Source organism: Gasterosteus aculeatus, chromosome 13 (assembly GCF_964276395.1).
Source record: "Gasterosteus aculeatus chromosome 13, fGasAcu3.hap1.1, whole genome shotgun sequence".
NCBI classification, from domain to species: domain Eukaryota; kingdom Metazoa; phylum Chordata; class Actinopteri; order Perciformes; family Gasterosteidae; genus Gasterosteus; species Gasterosteus aculeatus.
In genome coordinates, this window is record NC_135701.1 from 7,686,565 (window position 1) to 7,706,911 (window position 20,347).

Sequence of the window (20,347 nt, forward strand, 5' to 3'; positions counted from 1 at the left end):
TGGTTGTTTAAAACAATTTAATAGACAAAGGGATCAATCACTGAATAAAATAATCCCACGATTATTAACCTTAGCCTTTAGGTTTGATAGTTCCAACTTTTCTGCTTCTCTCGTTTCCCTGTTGGTGCTTCCAATCAAATTTGTTATTTTGACATCATCTATTATCACACAGCTTTTGGTGTTCAAAGCTTCCAATAAGGATATTCATTGGTGTGTCTTGCACATTTCAAAATCCACGTTTCTACGCTCTTTGATGATCACTTGCACAATCCAGCTTGCGTATCCTCTTGTGTAAACAACAATTTATCCTTCCTCCTTTCCAGTGCCCAAGCCTTACAGACCATGTTCCAGCTGATGACTCCCAAGCAGATGTTTGAGCACTTTCGGGGCTACGAGGAGGTTTCCCACATCAACTGGAACGAAGAAAAGGCTGCAGCCATACTAGAAGCCTGGCAGAGGAGATACTCTGAGGTAAAGAGAGAGAGAGAGACACACCTAAAGCCTCTACGACCATATCATAAATCAATGACCGGATACAGGTGAACATGGAAAGGCCCCATCCGAAGCCCGGGCCCCTGATGGATACTAGAACCACTGTGGGTGTGTGGTGAAAGGGAAAAGCCTCCCTCCCAATGCTCAGTGGAAAGGTGCAATAGAGCAACACGGGGAGATGGTCTGGAATACATTACAGGAGTGCTGGATGTCTCTCTTTCTTTAACTTGCGTACAAAGACATATGCAAACACGCTCCAACGTTCCCACACGATCGCTTTCCCAGCTGTGGCCCCATTGGTGGCTCATGTGTGACATCATCTGGTCTTTGTTTTGGGGGCCCCCCAACCTCTGTTCGACACGGCGTGACCTTGTGTGTGTGTGTGTGTGTGTGTGTGCGCCGTTCGTCTTGGGGCCCAGAGATCACAGATAGCTCGACAGGAGGTGTGATCGTTTTGAATGCAGCTTTCTTATCCACCGCAATCAAATAAGAAGTAAAAGGTGACCAATTTCTGTCTTATGGCAGCGTGTTATTGTATTACTCACGGTTAGGCGTGCCTGCGCAAATAGTATGTGCATGCATGTAGGTATGTGCCTGACACATGTGCAAGTTCACGTGTGTGTGTGTGTGTGTGTGTAATCTATTGCGTGTTTTCTAATGTGTGTCAGCCAGCATTGCTCCCCACTGAGCAGTGACTGCAGTTCAATGTTGAAGCCATCTGTCTGCCTTGAGATAGTGAGAGAGGGAGAGGATTGGTCAGGGTACTGTGTGCAGATTCCTCCAAATACCAACCGAGGCAGAGCTCATTATTCAGGGCTGGGTTTTTTCTTTGTTGCCTTTTAAAGACACACAGGGAGAGATTTCCCTATTCTATACATGATATTCATCAAACAGGCCGGAGGACCGATCAGAGTTTTGCTGTCGTCTGAGGTGCAATATTATTGAATTGGGAAGATGGTTTCTCTGTGATACACATTCAACTTGTAGTATTTTTGACTGGACATCAGGACATCTGCGAGCGTCAGTTATACCAATATACCAACTGATATATTAATGGAGAAATGTGGAAGGGAAGAGAAATACATTTTAGTCTGCAGAGAGTTGAGCTGATTATGTCCAGAAACAAACCTCTGAGTAGAAGAAGAGGGCAGGAGCTCACTATAAAACAAATCCAAAAAATCAAGGAATTATGGCCGTGTGGTCATTGAACCTCCATTCGAGCGATCACTGAGCTGCACAGCACATTTTTGTGGGATGTATTTTATTCCTTCATAAACATCCTGTTCAAGTTTGTTGTTTAAATGTAATTCCGAATAGTTTTCATTGCCTTGGAGGTTTGTTCAAGGACTCAATTAATTATTGCATCATTACTTTCCTCACCGCCTTCCCTGTTCCTCTCTCCTTCTAGGCGGTGCTGCAGAGTGTGGCAGCAAACTCATCTCAGAAGGTCTTGTCATTCACCAGCACCACCCTGGAAGATATCCTCAAATCCTTCTCCGACATCAGTATCATCCGTGTAGCCAGTGGGTACTTGCTGATGGTGAGAACAAAGCCGCACTGACGGCACATTTTTGAGGAACCCAAGTGTAGGCTTGGATCGACAAAAGCTAAAAGGGGAGGACAGACTCTTAATGACTGGCTGATAAATGGACTTCTTGTTTGCTGTTGCCAGCTGGCCTATGCGTGTCTGACCATGCTGCGGTGGGACTGTGCCAAGTCTCAGGGGGCCGTGGGGTTGGCGGGCGTCCTGCTGGTGACACTGTCTGTTGCAGCTGGCCTGGGCCTCTGCTCTCTCCTGGGCATCTCCTTCAATGCTGCCACCACGCAGGTAAGTCGGATTAAAAACATGACTGTGTGTCCTTTTTTAAAAGCTTTTGATTATACAAAGTATGACATCTTGTCAATGATGATACTCATCTCAAAATGAGAGAAATTTGTACAACCTGTAACATTCTGCGTGCTAGAAAGTAAAAAGGACCAACGGGGTTGTGCTGGCTGTGGTCCACCTTGTGGATCGTGGAGCTTATGAAGTTTTTTGTGCTACAGGTGCTCCCCTTCTTGGCTCTGGGTGTCGGAGTGGATGACGTCTTCCTCCTCGCTCATGCCTTCAGTGAAACCGGACAGAACAAGAGGATCCCGTTCGAGGTGAGGCAAACGTCCCTGCTGTTCGCTGGAGGAATGTGTGTGAAGCCTGTCCACGCTTGTGATGTGGCACCTAACAGCCTCCTGCATGTGCCACACTCTGACTAATCTAAACAATGCGCCATATGAAATATGGGAAAAACACAGTGGGGATTATCTAAATTACATCATAAATCAAAATTGTCGTCTCAAGTGGGCCGAGGCACATACAGAATTAAACTCACAAAATAAAGGGAAAAAACATTGAGAAATGATTAAATAATGCACATATTTATATACTTGTGTGTGTTTGCTCAGCGGGATAACTTTATATCTCCAGATGGGAGTAGACACAGGCATGTATTTGCTTCTTTTTGCTTTCCCCAGTTACCCTCCCCTACAAGCTTTGCATCCCTCATCCCCCAACTTCCTTTGTGAGGCGGAGATGAAAACTAACCCGTAGCTGAACCTGATCTCTCTCTGTCAGAAACACACACACACACACACACACATTAGATGCACACGCCTGCGGACACGCACTGTGTGGTCCTGCACGTCCTCAAATCTTCACACAATTTCCGCGAAACCCGCTGTCTGCATGCTTATCACTGAAACAGGCCCATCAACAGTCTTGATCACACTAAGAAGTTTGTAGTTTTAGGCGACGGCGTCGTTTCTTCTCCACTTTCATCTGAGCTCTTCAAACAGAAGCTGACAGGCCCAGGTGGCTTCTTTAAGAGCACTTCGAGAAACATTGCAATCACTGTCAGTCACATCACTGTTCTGATAATTGTGCGTAATCTCAAGTATTACACGGTTTGCCTCTGGCTACGATCTGATCAAAAGAAGTTCTGTGGCTTTTCCCTTCATCTCCCCGTCTGCCTCTGTCTGTCAGGACCGTACGGGCGAGTGCCTGAAGAGGACCGGGGCCAGCGTGGCTCTCACCTCCATCAGTAACGTCACGGCTTTTTTCATGGCGGCCCTCATCCCCATCCCGGCACTCCGAGCCTTTTCTCTACAGGTATGCCGGGTCGTCATTGAGTGTGTGTGCGTGTGTGTGTGTGAGTGCGAGTTCATTGGGGTGGGGCTTGATGGGGCCCCGTTCCAGTACTCGCTTGGACAGTCGTTTTATTGATTTCTTTTATTGAACTGAAAGTGTGTGTGTGAGTGTGTGTGTGTGTTTTGTTAAATCCATCCAGCCCTCTGCCTCCCCCTTCGAGGAGGTTTTGTGGTGGGCCCAGTGTCTGCCCAGATTGCAACTGAGGTCCACGTAACCAAATCCCTTTTGCGGGTGCACGTGTGTAATGTGTGCGTTGTGAGTTGTAGTACCTGTGTGGGAGGTTTGACAAGCAACGGTCAGACTGATTGTGTGTGTGTGTGTGTGTGTGTGTGTGTGTGTGTGTGTGTGTGTGTATAGGTGGGGGGAGATCAGGGGGATCAGAGGGGGAGCACTGACTTCCCTAACATCTGTCAGTAATTACAGACGTCACCAGAACAGCGAATTCTAGTGCAAAATCCCTCCAATGAGCAATAAGATCGTTAATTGAACGAACGCTCGCTTGAGAAAAGACAATAGCAGATTCAACTGTTAATGCTTGCAGCGATTTAAGGAATGTAAGGATATAGTAAGACTATGCATACAAACAACTTTGGGTTTCCCAAAACAGGTTTGACCAGCTTGTTGATTGGGTCAATGTTGGACTCTTCATCAACAGGATTTAACCCAAAATTGCAATGTCTGAGTTTTTTAAAATATTCAAGGCTTTTCTCAACACTTTGCCTTCTTTCATATCAGATTTTTTTTCTGCCTCTCGGCTCAGCACGTTGGGAGGATTTACTCAAGACAAGCTGTAGAACATTGTATATTTTGTTGCTTCTGTTGTCTTTAAGTCCGATTGGTTAATTACCTTCTGGTGGAAACATTAGAAGCTTGCAAAGTTTGAAGGATTCTTGTAGCTAAATTGAAAACGAAAATCTTTAAGAAACTTATCAGTCAAACAAAGTTATACATCAAAAGCATTCATCGGACAATTTCAGCACCTTTTTTTTGCAGTTTTGCCCTAAGTAGCCTGTCCTACTTACTGTCTCTCTCTCTGTCTCTCTCACACACACACACATAGAGACACACAGAGTGCGGCAAGACGTCGCCACAGTGAGTACAATATTAGCACGTGTGGATAGATGGCTTTAGTACCGCGAGCCTGTCAAACGTGATCCATTTACCCCTTGGGTCTAATCCATGCAGCCTTGTTTTTCTGCACACCGATGCGCACACAGGGAGACAAGCACACACACAGATGCACATAGCGTGCATACTTTTCACTTGTGGTTTTGCGACTGTTGGAGCGCTGGCTTGAAGTGAGGCAGACAATCATGCCGATACCCATCTTTTATTATTAAACACACACACACATACACCTCACAACCCGCAATCAGTGGTAGTCATCTCTCTGCCTCATAGAGATGCGTGTTAGTATGTGCGCGTGAGTCTCTTTATCAGCATCAAGCGCTTCCTGTGGTCGACTCCTCCACGGATTCTTCTCTCTCTCTCTCTCCTCTCCTGTATGTCTCTCATCCGCTTCCTTGCATCAGTATGAACAAGATAACGACACAAAAAAACGCACACGTTTGTGCGCTGAAAGAACAGATGTGATGATACATCTCCCCACTCCCAGGTCAGCTAGCGGCCACTATCACACTGCATCTGTCTGGCCAGTTGAGAATTCACTGTTGTACTTACAGAAGCATCGTTCTCTCACATTATTTCACTCTCTTGTTGACTGAGTTGCGTGCTGAGGAATGAGGGAGGGTAAGGATGTGTGTGTGTGTGTGTGTGTGTGTCTAGTTGGTGTTAAGGTGTGGTTTAAGTAGGAGGCTTCACAGTTTTTTAAGATGGTAGTAAATGTGTGTGTGTGCGTGCATTTTTTTGTGTGAGTGTGTAAGAGGTGAGTGTTGTCTATACAGCCGCAGCGCCTGCTCATCACCTCGGGCCCCGCGGGCCTCCGGCTCCTTGGGTGGTCCGGTGCACACACACACGGGATTGTGTGTGTGTGTGTGTGTGTGTGTGTGTGTGTGTGTGCGTGCAAGTAGTGGTCTGGCAACCATGCAAGATCCAGATTGTTTTCTGGGCAGGGCCCCAACCTAACCCCAACCCTCTGCACCAGTGCACCACCTTCAAATACTTAACCACAACACTGCACTGGCTTCTATTACAAGGCTCGTTTTTTGCTCTGCGCACTCTGCGTTTTTGTATTGCAAGGAAGAGAAATAGTGTTGAAAGGCTATTTTTTTTTTCGCTCTGACGGCAGCTTATTACGATTGAGTTATTTCAAGATGTATTTAAGGCTTCCCGGTGTTTGTGATTGGAGGAAATAGGTATTTTAGGCCAGACGACATCATAACAATTAACAATTATCATTTTGCAACTTGTGCATGAATGTGATTGAGAAATACTTTCTTAGTTTATTACTGAAATTCTAGTTCATTCTTCCTTTTCAGTGGATTTAAATCTTTTGTAGCCACCTCTTTTGAAGCCACAGTTGATTCAAAACTTCAGCCCACCACAACCTTTTTACTCCGTGTCTCCATTGTCACTTACAAACTACTCATCCATGTTTTTGATAAAAGTGCTGTTCACAAATTAAAGTTTGCTCTGTGTCTCTCAGGCCGCAGTGGTAGTGGTGTTCAACTTTGCCATGGTGCTGCTCATCTTCCCCGCCATCCTCAGCATGGACCTCTACCGACGCGAAGACAGGCGGTTCGACATTTTCTGCTGCTTCTACAGGTGTGTGCACACGCTTACAGACATCTGCACAGATGTTCTTTCATGTTTGATGATGGTTAATTGCACTCGCGTTTTTTCGTCCTTTTATGATTTCCTCTGATCTGTGACCTTACCATGAATAATAATATCCATAGAATCTGAGTTCCTTAATCACAGCATAATTACTGCTTAAGCTGTCTGTTCTCTGTCTGGCTGCTTGGTCGTTTTACTGGATTTATCTGTCTGTTATTACTGTATTACTTCATTAAACTGAACAGCATGGGCTTGTTGGTACAGAGATCATATGGATCTGCAGACGCACTATTAAGTCCCCTTGTTGGATCTCCGCTAGATTCACTGCAGTTAATTAGAAATTAATACATTTTCTGTGCGTACTGTTGTCAATAAATTACATAACTAACTATGAAAGTTTCAATTCACATATATATTTTTTACAGCGGTACATAATCTGACATTTATCCACTGCCGTTATCTCTTCAGCCCATGTGCCAATCGTGTGATCCAGATCGAGCCCCATGCGTACCTGGATGGGGCGGAAGGGAGTCGCTACAGCCCTCCTCCATCCTATTGTACCCCTCCACCCTCATATTGCACGCCTCCCCCGAGCTACAGCAGCCCCCCACCCTCCTACAGCAGCCACGGCTTCGCCCAGCAGACCCAAATCACCATGCAGTCCACGGTGCAGCTCAGGACGGAGTATGACCCCCGGACTCAGGCCTTCTACACCACGGCTGAGCCAAGGTCCCAGATCTCCGTGCAGCCCATGAACACAGCTCCGACGAGGAGTAACCCCAGCAACGACTATTACAGCGGCAGCACCGGCAATAACAACAATAACAACAACAACGGCAGCGGCAACGGCAGCAGAGGTAACGGGGGATCTCGAGGTTCTGCCAACTTCTCCCATCATCACCCTGCTCCTCCTGCTGCTGCCCCGACCTTGAGCGCCAGCTCGCCCCGTCAGGGTGACCCTGCCTCATCGACGGGCCAGAGCCCCGAGAACAACAGCTCCACCCGGGACCTGCTGTCCCAGCACGGAGAGGGCTCCATGGGCCTGCGGTGCCTCGACCCTCCCTGTTCCCGCTGGACCCTGTCCTCTTTTGCGGAGAGGCACTACGCTCCGTTCCTTCTGCAGCCCACCACCAAGGTGAGTTCAGCATCTCGGTGTGTTGTTTCTGTAGAAAAACAAGGGAAGAAAGAGGGGGGGGGGGCGTCTGTGTGAGGTGAGACTGTGTTTGCGCTGACTTGCCGTGGTGATCATCTGAAAGGGAAAATGAGTCACTAGAGCGAATAGAAGGAGGAAATCTGGTCTGGAGTTTGTGGTCATATCTGAGTCACGAACACACACACACAGTCTGACCTCAATCTAGTGGGTGGCCGGTCAAATGGAAGCCTTCCAGAGCTGAAATCATCGGGTGGCCTGTACTTATTAGAGAAGTCTTGGTCTTTTCAACACACTGTCAGATGTTTCACCATTTCTGCCAAATTGCTTCACGCACTCCTCTGATGCCTTAATCCAGTACTTCCAGTAAAATAATGCTCTGATTTTTATCTTTTTTTTTTTGCCGTCACTATTAATCTGCTGCAACAAAACTTCGTGCACACAGTTCAAATTTGACATGGAAGTTTACAACACGGACCTTGGATTGTCATTTTACCTCCGGGTTATTAAAGATGTCTACAACTATCTGACTGCCTGGTGTTTCCTGCCATGTCACAGGCGACTGTTGTTTATTAATAGTAACCACCGTGCTATTTAAAATAAATAAAATACTCTTTTTTGTGAGCTCTTGGGATGTATTGCTACTAACATTGCTTTGCAGTATGTTAAGTATCCACAACTTTGCTCTTCACTCATTCAGAATAAACAATAAGGTTTAAGCAGTAGCTGAATCTTCTTTCCAGGTGGTGGTGATTGTGCTGTTCTTCTGCCTGCTGGTCGTCAGCCTCTACGGGACCACCCAGGTGAGGGATGGCCTGGAGTTGACGGACATTGTGCCCAGAGAGACCAGCGAGTACGACTTCATCGGGGCCCAGTTCAAGTTCTTCTCCTTCTACAACATGTACGTGGTGACACAACGGGCCGATTACGCCCAGAAACAGCCTCTGCTGCACCAGCTCCACCAGAGGTTCCACACCATCCGCTACGTGCTGAAGGAGGACAACGGGCAGCTGCCCCGTATGTGGCTTCACTACTTCAGGGAATGGCTGCAAGGTAAAGTTAAGCTTGATAATTACCATCCAAACCAGACCGAAATGGGATTTATCGAAGAAAGAACCGTGGGTCGCACGTAGCAGTGAGATTTGTTGTTATATTTCACCCAAATACTGATGTCATAGATAATTGTGTTATTACTGCCTCGTTTAACATCCTATTCAAGTTAGTTCAGGCATGGGAATAATTGACTTTCCTCTGAAAAGGTCTTTAGATCATAGTTTTCTTCTGTGTTTTGAGATGAATCTGCAGGAAACAAGATGTTGGGAATGAGTTAAGAAGTATGAAGGATTTCAAAAAGCACGCTGACAGTAGCTTGATTAAAATCACGTGTCGTCCACAAGTGGGGTTGACGGACCGGGACGAAGCCTGAGGTCATATTTTTATACTTGGCCTCTGGCAATATACAGGATGTGAGAATCGAATGGCAGTAAAGACGACCTCGCCGCAAACTGATTTCAGTTGGATAAGTTCTTTTTTTCATTACAATCCATTCATCAGAAATATGAACTTTTTGGCGGAAGACAGACGCTTACACCAGCGTGGACCTTGAAGTCTAAGAATTGTAAAGTGCCACTGGACAAGAATATCATCTTCTGCACGTCGACCCGAATCTGTGAATGGCCTCATTTTCAATGGGGAAGCGCTGACTTGCCTGTAACGATACACCACATTGTCTGAGTCTGTGTGCGTGTGTGTGTGTGTGTGTGTGTGAGCCGGCTGGGAACACACAGAGAGTGTTCGGGTGGGAGAGGAAGAGGGAGAACTGTGTCTGATATTGCTCTCTGCGATGGTGGGACAAATTGGAGCCAGACAGGCCACGGAACGAGACCCAAAACAACATCTCCCACAGACGGACCACAGCATGAGCTTTGGGGGAGAGCCGAGAGGGGGAGAGTGATACACATATGGATTAGAGAGTGGTATACAGGGGACATATGTTACTGATATATTCCCTAATGGCGACTTTGAATCAAAAGCTGCGTTTTCTTAAGCTTTTGAAGTCTTGTTTGGTGGTTTACAATGGAACCAAGTCACTTTATTAAATCAATCAGGCTTATTACAGGGTTAGGTTGCAGTATTGCACACATTATCATGTGCTGTTCTGGATTGTTGTGTTTTTTTCTTTTTGAACTCTGCTTTATGAGTGTGCTGCAGAGGAAGAATGAAGATAACAGGGCATGTAACCTTCCCAAACATCCACATCTAACCAGTGTGTTTTCTTGTGGTTTCCTGCAGGCCTCCAGCAGGCGTTTGACAAGGACTGGGAGGCCGGCCGCATCACCTCCAACAGCTACAGGAATGGCTCCGACGATGGCGTTCTGGCCTACAAGCTGTTAGTGCAGACTGGACGCAGGGAGAAGCCCTTCAACCTCAACCTGGTGTGTGTAGAATCCAAGCCTGTGTCAGTTGTTCCCACCAGTAAAAGGGATTCAACTGGTTTACAACGACTGTGATCTGACGTCGGTGTTAAAAGTGCTTTCTCCTTTTGTGTGTGTGTGTGTGTGTATGTTTGCATGTTTTGTCCAGTGGGTTTGGGGCTAGAAGTGCCACACCCGGTTTAAAGACTGCCTCTCTCTCTCTCTCTCCATCCCGTCTTTTTCTTCTCCTCCCTTTGTCTATCTTCATCTTCTCTCTGTGATGACTTCACCGAGCTCAGAAATGTAAAGCTCTCACTGGGGCTGCAGCTCGCCTCAAGTAAAACCTATTAACTCTTCATTTAAACCATTCGTCACACTCGGTAGTTCTGGGTGTGCGTGCAGCGTCTTCACAGTGAGATGTCTTCCCTAAGGGTCAAGCATTTTAAGATGGTTAGTGATTCCAAACACAGCTTATACTCGAGAAGTTACTCCCCGATAGCATTGTAAATGTAAGACAGATAATTAGAAATGTCAAAATATTTGCATTTGTTGCATATTTTGACAAATGATTAATTGGCTTCTCTATGCAGCTAAACAAAGTGAGTGTACTATTTTAAAGGGTCCATTAGTTTGTGTTAATTTTTAACTAAGGCTTGGACTGGTTTCATTTTTTCTGCATAGAAAAGCATCCAGATTTCATGACTACATTACACGCAATTATCATAATCTTCTGACAAAATGTAATCCAGCTGTCCCGTCACCAGTGTGGAGGGATCTCTGACATCAGGCAATGGCAGAAGTCAAGCTAGGGAGCAGATAAGGCCTTGGATGGTCCAGAGGACGCTTCAGCGGGATACTGCTCGCTGTTTTTAGTTTATCACCTACATGAAACAACACACATGGATACAGAGTTGCATTCCTTGGCTGGAAACGCCACAAAACAGAAGATAAGAGGCTGGGGAAATAAAAAATAAAAAAAGTCTTTATGAAAACACTGAGATAATTTCCATCTATCCATCCATCGTCAAACCGCTTATCCTGGGGGGGGGCTGGAGTCTATCCCAACCAACTTCGAGAGACGGGGTACACCTTGGATTGGTCGCCAGCCAATTGCAGTGAGATAATTTCCCCCAAAGATAATTATCTTTGACATATAGCTCCGCTTAGTCATGTTTGTGATTTGTGTTGTTTGTGAGTCTGTGTCTATTTTACCTATTGAGCGCTATTGCGGCCGCGTACTTCTACTCTTATCGCTTTCACTAATCGGAGCAGGAAGCAGAGGCTAATCCTGGTGTGCGGCCCTGTGGCATCACTTCCTGTGCCTGTGAGGGAAATGTATTTGCCGTGAGGCGTGGGGGCCGCCAGCGGAGATGTCTGGGCTTCCTGTGACAGCCTGAAGACATACAGTTGTTGCGTATCCCGCTGCTAAATTCAATCCAGATCTTCTGGAATCCAGCCCCCCCCCCCTCTCCTGCTCACACTACCACTCTCTCTCTCTCACTCTCTCTCTCTTTCTCTCCATTCCTCCCTCCCTCCCTTTTCCCTCCCTCGGTGCTCCACTGCAGTGTCCTCTTTCAATGAACGGAGATGAAACACGTGCTTTCTTAGAGGCAGCGCTGTGTGTGCATTTGTATGTTTTTGAGTGTGTGTTCTACTTTTCTGTCTGTAGTAGCATTTTTTTCTGTGTGTGTGTGTGTTTTAAAACGAGGACCAGATCTTTTCCTACCCTTGCAAATTGCAACGCTAGATGTTTTATTTTGATATGCCACTCCATGGATCTGTGCAGAAGGTGTTTTGAGTTTGATGTGCTGCTGCTAACATTTCCCTCTGTGCTGGGCGACCATTAATTCCTCATGGCCTTGCCTGGGACTCATTTTGTAGTTGTGTTTTGTGCGTGGTTTCGATAGAAGGCAGTAAAAAGAAAAAGCTTGGGGAGGGAATAGGAAAGGAAAGAGCCCTTTTCTTCTCAGGGCAGGGTCGGTCGCTGGCGCTGGGCATTCTGGGTACCAACAGGGGTCAGGGGAAGCAAGCGTGAGCAACATTTGTACAGATGTTGTGTTATTTTTATAGCTCTACTCCATTTGCTGGGTGGCATTTCCTTCAGTGTTAACAACCAGGTTAACTGCACACAGACGCGCTGAGGCACTCCAGCCAATTTCTTTATTGTTACGCTAACTCAAGCAATTTTTCTCTCCTCAATCTCCCACTCAACCCTCCCCCCCTCCCCCCCCACACACACACCAAACCCCAACTCCCCTCCTCTTCATCCACCTAACCCCATGAGTCCAGCTTCACCCGCAAAGCTGTCAGTGAGGGAGGGATTTATAGTTCCTAGAAGGGGGGTGGCGGAGCGGTGTGCAGCGATGGTTTTACCTCTCAGGAGGCTGCAGTGCTGCGCTACACGGCCCTGGTTCCACACCAAGTGACACCAACGGAATCCGCTTGGGAACAATTCAGCATCCAGAAAAAAAAAACACTCGTGTTTGGTCTGATTCATAGTGGCTACAGGTTACCTGCAGGCTTGCAGAGAGACTTTTGAACAATACTGAGATTAACATGAACTACAATGTTAATTGTATTCTTAACCTGTAGATCAGAAGCGCCGGCATCACCGTATTGTCTTGTATTGTGTGTGTATATGTGTACAATATCGTACCCACCTGCACCAGTCAACCAGTCAACCTTGGCCCCTCAGTCAAGGCTCATGTAAAGCTTTGAGCAACAGGTAAAGGAACTATAATGGCAGATTACAGTTTGTGGTATATTTCCCATTATTAAGATGAATACGTGGTTGAACATTCGTCTTCCGCAGCTGCTTCCTGACAGAAAATTGCTTCCATCAGAAATGTATTCACAGTGGTCAGGACATTGGGCCTGATGTTGGCCAGCCAATATCTACTGTATGTAAAGGGAGAAGCTGATTCAACATTTTCCATGTTTTAATGTGGCATGATCATTCTGGGAAGCCGTGATGAGAAGTACGGGAATTCTGAGAAAGGGGACCACTGTTTGACTTGTTGATTTTTCTTTGGTTGGAAAGAGAGGGGCACTAATATTTGACTCTTATTTTGAAAGCTAGTCCGTTCTCTTGCACTCATGCATGTTCATAAGTAAGCATTTCTGTGGTCAACTCACCTGTAAAATGTTTTTGGTTAAATATTTATTATTTCTACAATATCTTTTTGGGTCCAGTGTTTACATAACGGATGCAAAACTGCTGGTTCCGCCAAAAACAATTTTTCTCCCTTAATTTCACTTTTTCTATTTGCTAATTATTCCATTTTTTATGTGGTTCTGCCCATTGTGAATTTGAAAAAGCTCATTTAATGTAGATGCACGTACGTGTTGGAATGTTTTAGGACAACACAACAGAAGAAAACCTTTGGTCCACATTGGTAATTATGTTACCGTCATTAATTGATCTCCTTTCTGGGTTTTGCAGCTGACTCGTCACAGGCTTGTGGATGCAGATGGGATCATCAATCCTGGGGCTTTCTACATCTACCTGACCGCCTGGGTCAGCAATGATCCTATGGCATACGCTGCCTCGCAGGCCAACGTACGGCCGCATCCTCCCGAGTGGCTCCACGACCGTACCGACTCCATGCCCGAGACACGCCTCAGCAGTAAGTCAACCTGTCCGCGAAATATGCTAGGATTCAAACCAGGAACGTTTCCCTTTGACCCAAAGAAGGAAATGCCAATAATAGCATTTGCTCCAACTATAAAGCTAATTTGAAATGATAAAGTTCATACCTGTTGTACGGTGCAGTTGAACAAATTGCATTTATTAAAATTTCAAGCAAACTTTTTGTGGGGCTCATTGATCTTGACTGCAACATTTTTTAGTTTATAAGGCGGCTGCTACGTGTGAGCAGTGTTTACCTCATGTGGTTTGAGTTATTGGTCTTGTCTGCCTCTTAACTTTAAGTGAGGTAGTAGACTTTACAGTACCGCTGCTGTGTATGTGTGAGTGTGTGAGCTCAGGTTGCAAGGCTGAGGACCAAGACACAGCTCACTGTGGTTCTTCTAATGGTGCCTGTGGTGAATGCTATAATCCTGTCTACCATGGGGCCCTACCACTACCACTTCACGCACACACACACACACACACACACACACACACACACACACACACACACACACACACACACACACACACACACACACATTATTAAAACTCAGTGACCCCAAACAACACGACTCACTCTTTTCTCATTTCCCTGCCACACACACTGACTGTATCTCACATTAATAAAACGTAGAGTCATGTTGTTGTTTGATTCCAGCTTGTGATTTTGTGCAAGTCAGGAAGTGCTCCACGGGGGAGGAAAATGATTGGATAACGCAGACAGACTTGGTTTGGGTGGGAAGCACAATCGGATAACTAGCAGGAAGTCCTTTGCTGGGTATGATTGGATAAGCAGCGTGACGTGTTTGACTGTGCACGAGCCCCCCGGAGCAGATCTCTGTTGGCCAAAAGCCCAACTGGTGTCCTGATGGAAAGTTATAGCTGACATTGTAACGGGCCTAACCATGTTAGAAAGTGCTCCTCCCTGACGACCTGCAGCCACTTTTGGAATATAGACACTCACACCAAGGCCAGATAATCCCAAAACATGTAAAAAAAAAAGAAATCAATATTTTAAAAAGGCAGACGTGGAGTCTGCCATATACAGCAATGTGTTGTTAATTACGCTGCATGCAAAAGGCGGAATGAACGCACCGTTTGGACCGGCACCAAATAGGACTTCGTAGCAGAGTGACAGGCAGGTATGCGTGTTTATGCATCCACTTTATGCTTTATGCGGGGGATTCTCGGGGTGTGGTAATTGCGGTTATTCGACATTGTAATTACCGTGAATCACAGTTAGCTCTGACACTCCACTGTGTCTGGAACTGATGGGTCCTCATTAGCCAGACTGGGCCACAGACTGGCTGGGTTTGAGTCAATGGAGCTCTGTTTCAGTCTGCTCCGCCCACACCACACACACACACACTCACCCAGCAGATGTAGCTGCTCTTGGAACAAGGTTGGATTAGGGAGGGAAAGCCTTTATATTGGTGGTTTTGTAAAACGATACCCGCGGATGCACTAAATGATCCGAAACTAATGATAGTTACTTAGACTAGACAAACTGTCATCTGTAAATGTGACTGTTGTTCCGTAATAATCAATCAATTTCTTCTAAATTAAAAATGTTGTCACCATGAAAGGCTGTGTAGCTTTCCTTCTTACCAATTAACCTGCCAATCATTTTGCCCCCCCCCCATCCAGTCCCGGCTGCTGAGCCCATCGAATACGCACAGTTCCCCTTCTACCTCAACGGGCTCCGGGAAACGCCTCAGTTTGTGGAGGCCATCGAGAGCGTGCGCGCCATCTGCAGCAACTACAGCCGACAAGGCCTGCCCTCCTACCCCAACGGCTACCCTTTCCTGTTCTGGGAGCAGTACGTCAGCCTGCGCCACTGGCTCCTGCTGTCCATCAGCGTCGTGCTCGCCTGCACCTTTCTGGTCTGCGCCCTTTTCCTGCTCAACCCGTGGACCGCCGGCATCATAGTGAGTGCTGGAAGGAACAAACAGACACGCAGAAATGGTTGATAATGCCGGAGAACCACTTGTACCTGCTCACTCTTTGTTACCCACGTTAGATAAGCGCATCGCTTGGCTTTTCCTCTTTGCCAGCTTTTTAATTCAATTTTTCTTTTTAACGCGCGGTTCAGAAGGCGGCTAAGAGGGGACGGAGTCAAAAAGGAGAAGGGGCTGCTGTGTGTTATTGTAGCCTCACTCACCAGTGTTTATCTTGTGCTGTTTTGTTAGGGCCCGTCTGTTTAGTCTAGTCCAACACTCCCAAACACTGACGTTGAAATATATGGGGAGAGGACACAAAGTTGCTCAGACAACTTGCTCCCCACTCTAAACCTATAAAAACGTAGATTTTATTTCCATCCTCCGCACTCCTACGCTCCCCCTCCTCTCACTTGAGGAGTTTCCAAGGTTGCCCGCAAACTCGCTTTCACATACTGGCTCACGGACACACGCACACTTTGAGCACACACGCAGACATGTATTTACTTGTGCACATGCAGTATGAACACGTACACAGGCAGGTACGACGAATGCACAAAGCCCTCTGGTCATTTTCTCTGGTGGGTTGTATTTTATGACAAGCCGGGGCCAGGCCACCCGAGCCCTTAAACAGGGGAGGAGGGGACCTCACGTTCATCCTTCAGGCTTTTTACGAGCAAGATCAAAAGACAAGTTATGGATCAGTGTCAAGTTTGACCGTTTTCTCTGTCCAGGACCAGACACTTCAAACCCTCTTAGCTATTTGCACAGAAATTCATCTTAAATAGTGACAGGCCTGTTTACACATATATATATATATATATATATATATATATATATACACACAGATGTTCATACTATCTGATACTGATTGCTGTTCACACTTAGGAATCAACCATATCTAGAGTGGTCACTTGTGATCTTGTTTTGTTCCCCCGTTGCTGCACACACACACACACACACACACACACTGCGGGATCGCTCACTGTACGTGTACTCTCACACATACACACGGCTCCCTCCTCTGCCCACCTCAGCCGTCTTCAAAGGACTTGGGCCCCATGTAACCTGACGCCTGTCAGCTGATAATGGCATTTACTCCCAGCTCCTGTCCCGCTTTTCACTGAAGCCTCCTCACACGCACACACACACACGCACGCGCACGCGCACGCGCACGCACACGCACACGCACACGCACGCACACACACACACACACACGCATACATATTTTCCCCACACGTATAGTTTCTTAACACCTTTTTCATGTGCTTTTCAGGTCTTTCACTTGGGAAATTTTAATTTTGATAATAAATTGATGAGCATGCTCAGACCGCTTTTAATACCAGTTTTCAATTTCAAATTGTTTGAATTTCCTCCACATTTGTAGAGCTGTTCAGGATCATGACATGCTCCATAGATTAGTTAACACAGATCCATTTATTGTAAGAAATATGTGTACTTCTTACGCAAAGAAATGCTCCAAACTGAATGGTGTCTGTTTTTAACCTTTATCTGTCTTGTCCTGTGTTTGATTAAATGTATAAAATCCCCTTGTGGTCTAATAGAAGCTCATCATTTTCCCCCTCAGGTGTTGGTTCTTTCTCTTATGACTGTGGAGCTGTTTGGCTTCATGGGGCTGATGGGAATCAAGCTGAGTGCTGTTCCTGTGGTCATTCTCATCGCCTCTGTGGGCATCGGAGTAGAGTTCACCGTCCACGTGGCTCTGGTTGGTTTTTTTAAGAAATATATTGTATAATATTGTTTTCCCTGATTCCCTTTATTTTTGTTAATCCCTTGACGACGTGACCTAAAGATTCCGTCTGCATGCAGGCGTTCCTGACAGCCATAGGGGATCGTCACAAGCGAGCCGTGCTGGCATTGGAGCACATGTTTGCTCCTGTGCTCGATGGAGCCTTCTCCACCCTGTTGGGTGTCCTGATGCTCGCTGGCTCTGAGTTCGACTTTATTGTCAGGTGAGTTCAAATAGCAAACCCGACGAGGAGCTGCTACGGTCATTCGGGCGAACCTATGAGCATGTGCAAATGTCATCGTACGTTGCCTGCGTGGCGTTAGTAGACTGTTGAGACCATGCCTGAACCCGTATGTGACACAGGAACCTGAGCCACCGGCGATGCACGAAGGCTCTGTGCTTTCTATCACCGTTGGTTTCTTTCTCGTCTTCCACCCGCATCCTCCTTTCATATTCCCTTTCTGTAAACCTCATCCCGTTTACTGCTACCAGCGACATACCATGCGTCCAGGTTTTTTTTCAGATTTCTGGGAAATGCTTTTTAAGAAACGACATAAACACTGCCTTTATCTTTCCCCACCCTCCTCTCCCCTTGTGTTTTTTCTTTCATCCTCCTCCTCTCCCCTTAACGTTTCTCATGCCTGACATTTTAAGGGAAACCAGGGGAAGGAGTTCAAGGTCAAGAGAAGGAAGAGGAGGGGGGGTTAGGATCGAATAGATGGGGAAGCAGAGGGAAAGGAAGTAAAAGAGAGAGAGAGAGGTAGCAGGAAGGTTTTCTGGCCTTTGTAATCTCCTCCAGCTAGTTTAACGGCCCCTGCTAGACATTTACAAGCATGGGAAGGAGTTACGGGGTGAGGGGCGAGAGGGCAGTTGTGGAAAGACAGGAGAAGTTGAAATGACACACCGTGGGGGCTCTTTTGTGTGTGGGTGCTCTTGCAAGCATCAGACTGAAAGGTAGCGACGACCCACCCCACAAGGGAGGAAAATTAATGACGCTCTGTATTCTCAAGCCCGGAGTATAATGAGAGGTTTCCTGTGGGCTGAACTGAATAGTAGCTGAAGTGGCTGTATAATTCGGGGGACCCGCTCCTTTAAGAAAAGGGAGCGCTGGCGTCCATGTGATCGTTGAGCAGGCAAACTCTTGTCACGTGCACAGACCTACACGCCGACGCACACATACCAACCTGCTCCCTGACCTTGTAATCACGGGGGTCAATGGTGGCGTGCCTGCCCGTGAAAGCACACGCAGCTACACACTTGGAGAAACGCACACAAACAATCGCACGAAAAACAGGGAGGCGTATGGGCCTTCTCTCCTCACCTCCAGTGGTGTGCTCTGGTTTCTGGCTCAGTCCCGGGCCTCCATTTAAAGGCTGTGCTGTTGTCTGAGCAAACAAAGCAGCGGCCCGGGACGGTTCAATAACAACAGGCCTGGCTCGTGTTTTTCTGCTTGCGCTGAAAGAAATGTTTCCCTGGCTTTCCCCGTCAGCCCTGTGAATGTTTTCACTCCAAACAGCCTGGTATGTGGGCTGCACGCGTGCATGTGGAGATGTCTGTGCGTATCCAAAGGTAACGTGGCGTTCACCCTTCCTGGTGTGTATGGACATACTAACCGGGGCGATGACACACTTATTTCAGTTCCACTTAGGGGAACGGTTCTGATAATCTAATAAAGTAGATGACAGATGGTTGGGTGGCCTTTCAATAGTGTATAGTGTGGGAAGAGCTTTGCCAGAGACCAAGTCAAAGGTCAAGTTATGGGTACTTCCTGTCGGCGCTCAATCGCTGACAAATGTTGTTGAACGTGAACTTTGGGCACAAATTCACTGACATTGGAGACCTTACTGTCAATGGCGGAAAATGGACTCAGGGAGTCCACCGCAGTGGGGAAACGCTTTAAACATTTTTAAAAATGCCTAAAAAGCTAAATCGGAAATGTTCCGAAAATGTTTGCCCTTTTCTTTGCATGATTGCATATGCATTGGATGTATACTATTAACTTTAAGTAGCAAACAACGAGACATGGGTTATTATTGTGTATGCTCACACAATCTAATTATCCTGAAATGACCGAATGAAAAAAAACATCAACCCTCATGTAAAACACAGCAGGCTAGATCTTATCAATTTTATATAATACTGCATTTTAGTGGCAAAGTCCTTTCTTTTTTAACTGAATCTATAAAAATCACATGGCCCAATTCATTGTGTGTCCATACCAGTAAAGGCATTTAGCATTTTATTAAGTTCCCATCCGGTTGCAAAGTCAGACTCCGTGTCACCGTATTGTGCAGGTGAGGCCACCCATGCTGTGAGGACAAGAGGCAGCTCTCCTCACTTGAGGCTCCTCTTTGCAAAGCCTGCCTTCCAACACACACACACACACACACACACACACAGTCATTGATATAAACACCCACACAGATTACGAATGTGCGTTTAGTTTGAGGCCCAGCTGCATCGCATACCAGCGCATCTACACCTCAACTAGCTCATTTAAACCCTAACACACACATACCCACACACACACACACACACACACACACCGCATAGTTGAGAGTAAAGTGTTCAGGGTTCAACAGCGTGTCCCTGATTACCTGAGAGCTTCCACTGGACAACCAAGTGCGAAGGAAAGCCCTCCCTAATGAAGAGAGCTCAATTGGAGAGAGTAAAGGTGGCCGGCGGGATTCAGAGGGGAGATTCGGGGAGTTTACCTGATACATTGGAGATTTAATTAGACGGAGGGGATTGTGGAGTGGCCGGGAATTTCACAGGGGCTTAGCTGGAAAGAAGGGAGACGGAGGCGAGGCCGAGAGGAGAGGGGAGAGAGGGAGGAATCAACAAGTGAGAGAAAGAAAGAGACCAGGGAGGGGAGGCGCTCTGAGGGTCCCCTTCTCTTCTTCCTTGACTGAATTGTTTAAATTCTATACCCTTCACTTCATTTGTGTGCTTCTCCCTCTCTATCTTTTTTTAGAGGCGAAGAAGAGAGAGAGAGAGAGAGAGAGAGAGGCCCCTGTCCTGTCCCCCTCCCTCCCTTCACATTCCTCACTGCTTTG

General features: G+C 46.6%; 1 protein-coding gene across 2 annotated transcripts in view; it reads left to right on the plus strand.

Annotated features, from left to right (window-relative positions):
• Positions 1-20,347, plus strand: part of ptch1 (patched 1) — a 46,067-nt gene that overhangs the window by 21,043 nt on the left and 4,677 nt on the right. For both annotated transcript variants that reach the window (XM_040195881.2, XM_040195880.2), the window contains exons 8-20: positions 324-471; positions 1,901-2,032; positions 2,165-2,320; positions 2,539-2,637; positions 3,509-3,634; positions 6,279-6,397; positions 6,878-7,544; positions 8,303-8,612; positions 9,852-9,994; positions 13,416-13,599; positions 15,252-15,532; positions 17,130-17,267; positions 17,372-17,514. In XM_040195881.2, coding sequence (XP_040051815.2) covers positions 324-471; positions 1,901-2,032; positions 2,165-2,320; positions 2,539-2,637; positions 3,509-3,634; positions 6,279-6,397; positions 6,878-7,544; positions 8,303-8,612; positions 9,852-9,994; positions 13,416-13,599; positions 15,252-15,532; positions 17,130-17,267; positions 17,372-17,514 — 2,646 coding nt within the window. The remainder of the gene's footprint in view (positions 1-323; positions 472-1,900; positions 2,033-2,164; positions 2,321-2,538; positions 2,638-3,508; positions 3,635-6,278; positions 6,398-6,877; positions 7,545-8,302; positions 8,613-9,851; positions 9,995-13,415; positions 13,600-15,251; positions 15,533-17,129; positions 17,268-17,371; positions 17,515-20,347) is intronic.